Here is a 12,183-nt window from a genome sequence, read left to right as displayed (position 1 = left end):
AATAGCAATATGGGTAAGATACTGGGCCAAAGCTCAATTTCTCTTAATAAATAAAGCTCTCTTTCTCTTAAAGTCCCCAACATTCAGGCAAAGCAAAAATCTGCTCCCTTGTCCCTTAGTCTCTCTGTCTGCCTAGTAAAGCTAACAGTGAGGGGTCACAGCATGCAGATCAATCCATCACATTTGCACTGCTCAGTGATTCAACATGACAAATGAACAAAGACACTGAGCTCTGTGTGGCCTGATGGCTGCTGCCTGGGTTCTCCTTTCCTTACTAGAAAGGACCTAACATGTCCAAGGATTTTATACGTAAAACACTGGACAGTGACAGCTGAGCAGGTCAGGGGACATCTGGATTCCATGTCTAATTATCTGGGTTGCTTTGCTACATGCTAAAACTCCATCTGGGATAAAAAGGAACATTTAGTAATCAGAGTGCTGTTCCACCACAAGCTTCCTCTATGCCTATAAACTGATGTCTTAGCACTGTTTCTTAGGAAAAATTTAATCTGGATAAAAAGATGTTTATTCAAACAGGTTTTCCCTATGTTTAAATAGTCTTTTCAATCTGGTAAAACTTGCTGTTCTAATTGAGGTACAAGGCTTTCTGCATAAAGTACACAAGAGAGAAGGGTACCCAAAACACCCAGCAGACAATGGCCAATGAAGTGCCAAAGAGCAGAGTGAACAGCACAAGCCCTCCTCTGAGGTAAACCAGATTCTTAAGACATCCAAGGTCTTTAAAGGCTTTGAGTATGAAGCAGGATCTGAGCAGAGCTGATGGTTCTAAGCTCTTTTTGCAGTTCTAGTTCTCCACATCTCTTTGCACTTCTTTCTATCTTGTACTTCAGGGCTAATGAGCAGTTGAAGGATACTTGGCATTCAGACAACAGTTACCATTAAACTATTCCAGGTAGGTTGCACAACCATTACCCATAAGGGACACTTGTTCACATAGTTCTAGTGCCTGGAACAGAACTGGTGCCTTCTAGATTTCAACACAGACATTCCCATTACTTGCAGCATGAACCCACCGGAGAGGTGCAGACCCAGTCATGCAAAGACACCCCAAGAAGTTCAATGCTGTTATAAAGGCAAAAATTTGTGCATTGAGGGCCACATTCAAACTGTTGCACTATGCCTTCATTATTCCTCTTCCTCTTGCTGACTTGCCCTCTGTGTCATATGAAGGCTTTCTAAGCAGGTGACAATGCTGGCACTCACAATGCACAGCAACATGAGTTCCACCCTCAGCTCCCCTCCCCTTGCCCAGGTTCTGGCCAACACCATCTGCTGCCCCAAAGCACCACATGCCCTGGCAGAAATATTCTGGTATCAGAGGTTGTCTTTGATCACCCTTTTGTACAGCTGGGGCCTAGCTCCTTCCCTTACCTGTTAAGCATGTTGGACTGGTAAATCCTTTTCTCCTGGGTGTTGTAACAGCTGCTCTTGGGCTCAGGGATGAAGCTGTGTTCAGACAGCATATCAGAAGCAGCCGTGGTGATTATGGCTATTCCATCCCTTACTCTGGCAGGAAGACCGTAGTCCCATTCATCATATGAGACAGAGATGAGCCCGGTGGGGAACTCAGATGGCACCGTGTCTGTATCCCCTGCCACCAGGCTGGGCACGATCCACGTGTAACCATAGCCTGTCAGACCCACTGAGTTGGCCACCTCAAAAATGTAGGTGGCCTCTTCCTTTGTGCAGTACAGGAGGATAACAGGGCTTTGGAGCTTCTTGAGCTGATTCTGGATCTTTGAGTCCCCATCATCCAGGGACATGTCCAACAGAAGGACTTCCTCCAGTTCCCAACCCACAAAGCTGTGCTCAATGGTACTGCGGATCTTGTTCACAAAGTCCTGGTAACCAGGGAAGTAAGTAGTGACAATGGAGAAGATGTACCAGTCGTATTCTTCCATGATGTTGAGCATGACAGAAGCTTGCTGTTCTATTGATGGGCCAAACTGGAAGAACATGGATGACTCATCCTAGAATAGGAAGTCAAAGAGAGGAGGAGAGAAAAAAAGAAAACAAGAATAGGTCAAAGGAAATAAACATCATTCATGGTCAATCCATTGAGCATAAAGGGGTAGACATACTGTCAGAATCTTATTTCATGTTTTGGCCAGAGCTTAAAGATTTTTAATGTTTTAAAATTTAAGTGAAGCAAGTGAGAAGGAAGTAAAATCCTTTTTATGACCAGCTGTCCTTACTTTATTTTTAAAGGCAGGTTGCCAAAATTACTTAAAGGTTTCAACTGTTAGGACTGATTCTAACAGACAGAGAACAAGCGGTACACAAGTGAGGACAGAAAAACAGAATATGTACAAAATACTTCCATGAAATTAAGAGCTTTAATCACAGGATTATCATAATGTTATATGTAGGATAAACAGGATACACAGCAGTTTTGATACTGATTTTTGGGACAGTCACTTTGATACTGAGTTTGGGATACTCTGGTTTTAGTATCCAGACCAAAGTACAAATAGAGTAGGCAAAATCATTGGATACAAACAGCTCTGCCAACCTCTACTGCTAGCTCCTCTCAAAGAAAGCAGCAGCAGGGTTCTGTACAGTTCTCAGTGCAACTATGAAGGCTCAGTCTCAGAATAACATAAAATACATTAAAATAAAACAGAGATTTGTAAATTATGATGAGGTTTGTTGACACTGTTTTAGAGAAATGTCAGCTCAGTATTTCTCTTGGTATTGCTCTCATATCCTTCTACTATGCTAAGTTCATCTTTGCAAAAATCAGAACTTGTACCACTTTACAAGCTCAAAGACTCCAAGGGAGTTTTATACAGATCTCAGTTTTCCTATGGCATAGTGTAAATCTTTTTCGTCCCGGGATTTCACCAGATACCAGGCTTTCAGCTTATGACAGATCCAGAAAAATGCAAATCCCTGCTTTTGCCCTATTCATGAAAGAAAGGAATGGAAAAAAGTATTTGCCAATACGCTCTCTTAGGGATTTATCTTCTATCTTTTAAAATCAATTGCAAACTCCTGCAGAATTCTGTAGAGTAGGATTAGATTATTTAAAAAAAAAACAAAAAACACCAATAACATAAAAAAAATAAAAAAACCCCACAGAATTAAATTATATCTCTCTGTGAAGAGATTCACATTATAATAAGAAAGTTCTCCAAATCCAAACACCACTTTAAGGAATGAGAACAGCCCCACCTTCTTTTAATAAGCCTGGAAAATTGGACCAGAGATACAAAAGGACGTACTCAGGAGTTTGAGACCTGGCAAAACTCGTTGTGCCTCAAGACATTAGCCCAAGGTAGTCACTTTTAGAACATCTCTCTACCAAATTAAGTCTCCTACCGCCTGGCAGGTAAAGCTGTTTTTCAGCAGGGATGTAGTTAATCAATCACCCATTCATCCTTTAGTCATGGTTTTGATTACCTATAGCCATTTCCTATATTAACAAAATATGCTATAGCTCAGCAACTCCAGAAAAAAAAAATAAAAAATAAAGGCCTGACCCCATACCCAGCCTTAAGAAACTTGCTTTTCTTTCCTGAGCTCCCTAGGGGTCACATCCCATACGAAAGAGTCCTTGCTCCCAGATCCCCATGCCTCTCTTATGAGGTTTGGTGATTAAACTCTGTACAGCTCACCACCCACATGTGAAAGTTCTCTTAGGGCTGCTCCTTGCTCAGTGGAAAAATAAATGTATGCAAAAATAAAAAGGAAAAGACAAAGCACAACACAATTTCAACAACAAATTGAAGACAAGTTAAAAAAAAAACACAAAAAAACAGGAGCAGCAACTGGAGACATTCAATACATTGAAAACCTCATTTTTTTTCACTGGAATTCACCCCCTTCTCTCAGAATTGTGCTCCTAAACCACTCTTCTAATAAAAAGATACTTTATATCTTTAAAGTTTATGCAGAAAATTAGAAAAGACAGAGGAAATAATCAAACTATTGTCACAGCATCTGCCAGATTTAGAAAAAATCCTGAACAAGCATCTTCAACACCCTTCATTGCACAGTGCCTTTGAAAGCCACTGGTAGCAAACCGAATGCTAGAGTGTGAAGACTCAGCCTTACTGCAACATGAAAAGGCAAGACAGCTACACCGATGACTAGTATTTATTTTTATATTAAGTTCAACAAGAGCCTTTCTACACTTATGCTTAAGAGCCTCTGAACGGACTGCAATTTTTCACCATTTCTAGCAGAGAGTCCAGGATCTGAAGGGCCTGGTTATTGAATTACAGGAACATTTGACACAAATTTGACTTTGTCTGGAAGTCTTGTCTGGTTGCTTCCTCAGTGACAAATAGGGAACACTTGATGGTAAATCCATTACTATTTTAAAGCTACATACACACACTCTCAGGAGTCAGTAGGCACGCTAGTAAGGTGCAGGAGGTAATGCCCTCCCAGTGATTTAAAGAGGGTCAAGCTAAAATGCCTGCTGTCAGTTCATTCCACATGAGTGCACTGCCTAACTGTTGAAGGGAATTCAGCCCCAAAAGACTCGGGGAGAAAATTCAGAGCTCCTCACTAACAAGAGTGTACCAGAACATCAAAAATCAATACACCAAATAGATAGCTTTATCACAACCCAGCAAAACAATTCCACTCTACTGAGAAATGGAAGCACCCTACTTTAAATCAAACAGCACAGGCCACTTGGCTGTGCATGCAATAATTGCTCTTGAGCAACTGTTGGCATTTCTATTACAGAAGCAGCAAGAAGAAGCAACTTATATTCAAAATGAGAGCATTAAGGAGGTGCAAGCCAGTCCAGATTTTGGTTTGCCAAGATGTCTCTTGGCACTTAATCACCCCAGTAGCTGGGCTAGCCAAATGTTCTTCATTCCCTAACCAACTCAGCAGTCAGAGAGGGGTGAAGAAGGAAGGACAGACAATAGTAGAGAAGAAAATGTCCCTCTCATAATAAATCAGGAGAACTGCTGACAGAGTTGGATAGAAATCCCAGTCACTGCCTTTTTGGGGGGACAAAAAGCAAGCTAAGAAAAATGTCCAAAAGTCACAATTTTCTTCCCAATCTTGTTTTTGCACATGACTGATGAAAAGTCAAGAAAAAAGACTGATACAGAACAGTGGGGCTATCAGAGTATGAATGTAACCTCACGGTAGTGTTACAGTGACAGTTTTTAAATTAGGAGATAGATCTAAGGCAGTTTTACCATTTTTACACACATATACCCTACAGAATTATTATTGTTTTATTACAGTCTAAAACCAAAAAGCAGTATTTTATCCTTCCACACATTACAGGTTTTTACAGAACATTATAAGTTTCTATTTTTCTCCTGAAAAAATTTCATTCCACTTTCCATCTTCCTTTTTTACCTCAAAACAGCCAAAACAGGGTTCAGCATTGCTACTGAGAGACAGATTAAATTTGGGATAGGGATAGGTCAAGCTTTAATGAAAAGTCCCTTACACTGCACATCATCCAGGTGAAATACAATCCCTTGGCTACAGAAAAAAAGCTTGTCTTTTTCCTACAGCCCTTTCACCTGCAAGCTCAGGCTTTCCATCACTACCTGCTGCAAGAGACAGCAAGATGCTGCAGGATGTCCCCCACACAGTCTGAAAGAGCAGAGGCTCCATTACAGGATCTCAAAGCTCCAAGAGATCCCAGTACTCCCCCATTGCCCCCCTACAAGGTGAGGGATCTGTAGTTTGCAGAGCTGAGCTGGAGGTGGAGCTGATCAATTGACACAGCACCACTCCCCAGCTGACAGATGGCTTCCCACAGAAAATCTGCTCTTGAGTTTACCGATGCTGGGACAAGTATTGCCTCCTCCTCCTCCTGCATGTTTAACCCTTCAGATAAGGAGGCTGGATTGCACACAGTGAAGGTACAAACACACTCACCATGAAGTCTCCTCTTGGAGACTGGTGGCTAGGGAGTTCCTAGGTGGATGGAAGAGGGTTTGCAGAGATAGGACAAGGTTTACAGAACAGTCAAGAACTATCACCAATGCTTCAAAGTTCTTCAGACTCGCAGAGAGGCCAGGTCTGACCCACACCTCACTGAAGACGTGAATCCTTAGCAAGGCTGCAGGTGACTCTCCCAGAAGCCCTCCTCCAGCTGCACCATTTGAAACCAATCACTGCCATTTAATGAGCCATTTACCTCAGATGTGGCAGGAGAGGTCCCCAGGGAGTTTTTCTCACAAGTTCCTTCCTAACAGGCACTCTAGATTCCCCAGGCAAGCAAATGCAATTACTGCCTCACAAACAGTATTTTACAATCCCGGGCAAAACTGCTTCTCAGCATAGGGCAGGCTGGGGAACATGCACAAAGCAGGGGAATGCAAGATCCCAAAAAACATTGCAGTGATCCACTTATGCTGAGGAACTGGCCAGTCTTCCACTGAGCCATGGTATTGACTGCTGACTTGGTGAGTGAGCAGATCAGCATGCTCTGTTTCCTCTGTACAGCCTACCTGAATGTAATCTGGTTCTGTGCTCCATGCTCTATTGGCTGGTCCATGAACGCATTTTTGCTAGGGGTGGCAAGCTCCTTTTGCTTCAGTCAAAGTGCCAGACCCCACAAAGGCAAGGTGTGTCAAGTTATGCACAAGGAATTCGAGTAAGGAGCAAGTCCAGAGCACTTGTTTGCTTCCAGGATTTTGAGAAATATACCATGTCGTTGCAAAATACCCTACTCTGCTGCCTCCACACAGATGCAGGACAAATACAGTTTGTGTGGCTAGGCTAGTAGCCCCTCTTTATTAGGCTTTTGGGAGCATCTGTATATTTAACCCCATTTGCTGCTTCATTAGGCTTCCTGCGCAACCATAATTTAACAACTGGGGTCTGCCCTTCCTTTCCAGCTCACAGGGGGGATCCTATCAGATCCTAATGACCCAGGCCACTTTCCAAAGCCCTCTTCTCATTTTCCTGATTTAGAAGGAAAGCTGTTCATGTGTCTTTAGTACAGTCTTGATTTGCAAAATTACTCTATGACCAACAGCCAAATCACACAGGGGTGCCTCTTGTTTAGATTTAAGTCCTGTCTACCACACAGTTTGGAGGGTGAGGGGGTGCAAAAAGGAGTGAGCAAGCACCAAATAACTTCTGGGAAAACATAGGCTTTCATTTCCCTTCCTATGTATTTCTTTTCTTCAAAACTGAGACACCACTGTGCACCTATTTGTCACAGTCCTGGTGGGATACTTGATTCACTGGGAGTTTTACTGCTCATGATGGAAAATGCCACAACACTTCAGCGTCATATAATTAAGTTTTCTATACATCTGAGTCCCGTTTGTTATAACATATCTGACAGGAAATCAGGATCTTTGTTGCTTAAGTGTTCATTTACTTCTGTTTATCTTACCACAAATCCATTACTGCCTCAGGCTAGCCTACAGTCAGGATCCTCTGTCTGTTTGGTTTTTTCTCTCCAAATTTAATTTTTTATTTAGTTTTCAACAACTCAATAAAACTCTGGCTTTTATATTACATGCTGTATCATGCTGTGTGAGTCTTTTCTTGAATGCTTGCAGTAGACTATGAGAACATGGTGACACTACAGACCTAATATTATGTCCTCCTGGTGGAATTGGCATCTAAAACAGAATCTCTGCATGTCACACACTTCTACACACTCACATTTCCACAAATACATTCACATCAAAACCTACTCAACAAAAAGTTGGAGCACGTTGGATTGTGTCATTTCCTAATGACTCTTCCTAGTTTATTCTATTTAATAGAATTTCAAAACTTTCTTGTTTTACTGAAATAGGTTCCCTGTGTTACTAATTATTTTGACTTGCATAGCAGATGACCTCCTGCAATCCTTTTCCCATGTTCTGATTCACTGATGAGTGGATCGTTCTTAGTGAAAATCCTCCAAGCTGCCCTGGGAAAGTGCTATCAGTGGGAAGTTCAAATTTGTTAGATGAACAAATGTGGTTTATATAACCATATCATTTATCAGTTCCCTCCCTTGTTCTTGCAAGTACTGAACACACTAGACTTATTTGACAGAAGGGTACACAGCTCAGAGGTGATGGTTACAGAAATTGGTGGATGAGTGATAGCAAGAGACACAGTTCAATGTCGTCACTGGTAGAAAGACAGACAGGATACACTGTGATAAATTAATTAGGAGAATGGTTGTCGACTCTCTGGGTCTTCTCTAGAAGCCACAATCTCTGAAGGCTCCTAATTTCAATGAAGAATCTAGAAATGTTAGCACAGTTCAATTATTACCCTGGTAAATGATAACAAATATAACAAATATACCAAATTCACACGTATAATGACATTACCTACACATATGTTTCATCATATACACAGATCCCAGTCATGGATTGGACATTAATCTCTCTGTAGCAGTGGAAACAGATCTACTGCAGAGCCCTAACGCAGGGGCAATAGTCCAAGTGCTTCAGCACCAAGGAGCTCCTAAGAGCTGCAACAAAAAGGTCTTCAATTAAAGATGACTCAAGGGCTGAAAAGAGGTGATTTCCACTTTTCACTTAAGGGTCTGCAGAAATAATTTGTTCAAAAGACTTTGCAACAGAGGAAACACAAGATAACCTAGATTCTGTAATCTAGATCTTGGTATTGTTTTACTCCATACCACATGCAGTTAATAAAAAAGATGAAAGAGTCAAACATATCAGGGCCATATACAATGACATATACAATTCAGAGAAATTCAGTTTTTTGGCTGAAGAGAGGGTGTAGAGTTTGTGAATTTTATAAACAATGACCGGTAAAAGAAGATTAATATATGATGGTATGTTGTACCAGCTTCTTAGATCATCAGACATGGATGCCAGCATTTTCCCACAGAGGAGAAATAGCAGTTAGCAAGCTGCCAGGATAAACAGTTTTCCCACCAGGATTGTTACATTTCCATTTTCACCTCTGTAGGTGTGTATTTCCTTGTCTGATGAAAGTACATGGATGGATTAGACCACTGGCCACGCTGAGTAGATTCACCAGGTGACATTATACCATGCAGACAATTTTGACAGCCCAGGACCAGTTTCCCTGTCCCAGCTCAGAGGAGCCCATTAGGTTGGCTTAGTATCTTGACATTGCCAGTCCAAAACAAATGAAAGTCAGACTGCCCCATTACTCATCCATCTGATTACATCATGGTGTTTGCCTGGCTCTTCTTCTCTGGCTGTCTTACCCTCCAGAATAAGGACTGAATTTTGACTGTAAGCTGAATGGGATGTCATTGGTATAGCCTTATTAATCAATAGCAGCCATAAAACTATCCAGCACTTTAAAAAAAGTCCAGTCACAGTATTTGGCAAGATGTCATTGAATAAATTTCGCCAATCAACTATCCTGGGTGAAATACTATTTCTTTTTATCATTTCTAAATTAACCACTCTCCCATTTCATCATCATTTGCTCTTACTAAGAGCAAACCTTCGTATGAGCTGAACCTCCAAAGGTTCACAGAGTCAATTTAGGTTAGTCCTGGAAGTTCAGCATTGCATCCAATGCCCCCTGAGCCTCTCAGGAGCTTAAGATCTCTTCTCACTATGGTCCATCTGCAGACAGGTCAGAGTGTGTCTGTTAAGTGCCTCTATTCCTCTTCTCTCATAAAACAGTGATACCCCCTTTCTCTCAAATTCTGCCTTGCTTATTTAATCATTAACCTTCTGCTGGCTAAGCTGTTAGATGTTTTCTCTGTCCTAACAGATGGCACCTGCAGTCCTGATGATGCCAAGCTCCAGTCAGCCATTCTGAGCAGAGTGAAGTTGGCTCTGACTCTGCTCTGAGATGGACAGACTACATCTGAGGTAAGGCAGTCAGTTTAAAGTAATATTGTGCCAGGATTTAATCTTTTCTCACAGGCTGGTATTATCAACCAGTTTAGATAATATTTAACACGTTGATATAATTTTTATACCCTTTTGATCAGAGTTGGCTTGCCTTAGAGTACAAATGAGCGAGCAGCTGCACACAAAGTCTGTGTAGATGTGCCCTCTGCTTTCCTTAAGGCAGGAGCAATAAAAGGCTTCAGCCTCATCCATCCTGGACAGCAGTAAATGGGCAATTCTGTTACTCGAAGGAGAAACAAAACACTCACTTAAAACAGGAGAGCTCTCTATCAAGTGGACAAAACCAAGAGCTGAGGTCTAGATTGCACAGATGCCAGATTTCCCATTACCTCATACCTGACTGCCTCTTCTCTAAGAGAGTCATAATTGATATTCTGAATATATCCCAAAGGAGGAAAAAAAAAAGAAAAAAAGAAAAGAGAGAGAGAGAGAGGTGGAAGCCGGTTCAGCCCCATCGCCCTGGTCCCAGTTCAGCAGTGAAGTTTCCTTGGCAACAGTGCACACGAAAATCCACCGAGGCCACAAGCTCCTGACTGCCGGCATCCCGACGGCTTGGCACAGCTTGGCACAGCACGGCACCACACGGCACCACACGGCACGGCACGGCATGGCTCGGCACGGCCCAGCACGGCACAGCCCAGCCAGGTCCAGCACAGCCCAGCACGGCACAGCCCAGCCAGGCCCAGCACTGCCCAGCACGGCACAGCCCAGCACTGCCCAGCATGGCACAGCCCAGCACGGCCCAGCACGGCACAGCCCAGCACGGCCCAGCACGGCACAGCACAGCCAAGCCCGGCACGGCCCAGCACGGCATGGCTCGGCACAGCCCGGCATGGTACGGCACAGTACAGCACGGCACAGCACAGCAAGGCATGGCCAGGCGCAGCACGGCCCAGCACAGCACGGCATGGCTGTCAGTGTAGGAGCTCCAGAGACTGGCACTGGACATCACTACCTAAATCCAGTGCAGGGCTCATCTCCTGACAGCCTGCTGGGACCACAGAGATGCTCGAGAAGGGGAGAGGGACTGAGGGGCCACATGGAAAGAAGGGAGCCAACCTTTCCCCCTCCTGAACCTGAAGCATTCAGCCATTTCATACTCACAGCTTTCTGAGACCATGAGTATCCACAATTCCCTCCACCACACCCTCCAGATCAGATTCCATCACTTTGGAAAGAAGGTGCTGCTTGCTCAGAGTGCAATTCCTTCTTGCCTTGAACTCTCCCAAGCCTGACTCACCTCAGCTCACTTCAACCTGTGTTTCACAGCAAGGGCTGGGACAGGAGGAATGTCAAATCGCTGTTCTGTATACCAGGCAAGAAGGCAGCTCTGTGTGGTTTTATTTTAAGAGGGATTTTACCCCCTGCCTTATACTTTCAGAACAGGATGAAATAATCCGGGCATAAAATGAAGAAAGAGTACCCTGGTCCATTTTTGTTTGGACATGCTGCTGGCAAGCAGCTGTCTCATTAGCACAGAAAATGTATGTCTGCACCAGGCAACAGGAGGCACAGAAACCATGCACTGGCCCTAAGGCATCTGTTCATCAGCACTGTGTGGAAGCTCCAGCTCATGTCCAGTAGAGTTGCCAAATCAGGAGAGCTAACTAGTTCAAATACCAGTCTGCACCATCCTGGTGTTACCTTATTCTGGTATTAGATCTAGCTGGGGGCTTTCCAAATCTGAGGAGAAATGGATTCCTGACCCATTGGACCAGGCCTCTGGATTAAGTCCCTGCTTTGGAAAGCTACTGTATCACACTGAATATCACACTGTTGTGAGAGTCCTTGGCTGAAACAACAAGGATTCCAATATGCTTGGAGACCCAATCCCCATTAAAGCTTGCTTTGGCCATAATTATTTTCCTCTTGTGTTCCAGGATGAATGAAAACTGCACCTACCTTCTCTCTACCCAGCTCTCCTTCCTAATCAACCAGTGAGGAGTGCCCCTGTTGGGAAGCTGCTGTCATGTCTGTCTTGCTTATCGAATTGATTCACAAAGTTTTAAACTATTATTGATTCTCCTCATCCCCACTGGAAACTCTGAGACCAATGGAGTTATTTACACAGCTCTTAGACAGGAAAGAAGCTCCCTTCTCAAATCTTCTTGAGCTCCTATATATTAAGTCTCAAAAACTCAATAGGAGGTTTTCTACAGCTTTACAGATAAAAACACTCACAAATACATGAAGTCTCCTGCATGCACACATGCCCATCCAAACATATGCAGCATCTTCTGCCAAATCCACAGCTGCTGCATTATCTTTTTTCTATTATTTTTGTTTGGGATCATAGCTCTTCCATTCCTTTTCTTTGCCCTGATGATTAATAGCTGTTTTTCACAGCTCT

The 12,183-nt window shown here is 43.1% G+C and overlaps 1 protein-coding gene across 1 annotated transcript in view; it reads right to left on the bottom strand.

Annotated features, from left to right (window-relative positions):
* The window catches only part of GRIN2B (glutamate ionotropic receptor NMDA type subunit 2B), a 206,069-nt gene that overhangs the window by 118,600 nt on the left and 75,286 nt on the right, over positions 1–12,183 (bottom strand). The window contains exon 3 of the mRNA XM_005527703.2: positions 1,393–1,991. Coding sequence (XP_005527760.1) covers positions 1,393–1,991 — 599 coding nt within the window. The remainder of the gene's footprint in view (positions 1–1,392; positions 1,992–12,183) is intronic.

The sequence above is a fragment of the Pseudopodoces humilis genome, chromosome 5, assembly GCF_049639895.1.
Source record: "Pseudopodoces humilis isolate 2021_Gansu_Grassland_sample_001 chromosome 5, ASM4963989v1, whole genome shotgun sequence".
Classification (NCBI taxonomy): Eukaryota; Metazoa; Chordata; class Aves; order Passeriformes; family Paridae; genus Pseudopodoces; species Pseudopodoces humilis.
This window is presented reverse-complemented; position numbering and strand designations above follow the sequence as displayed.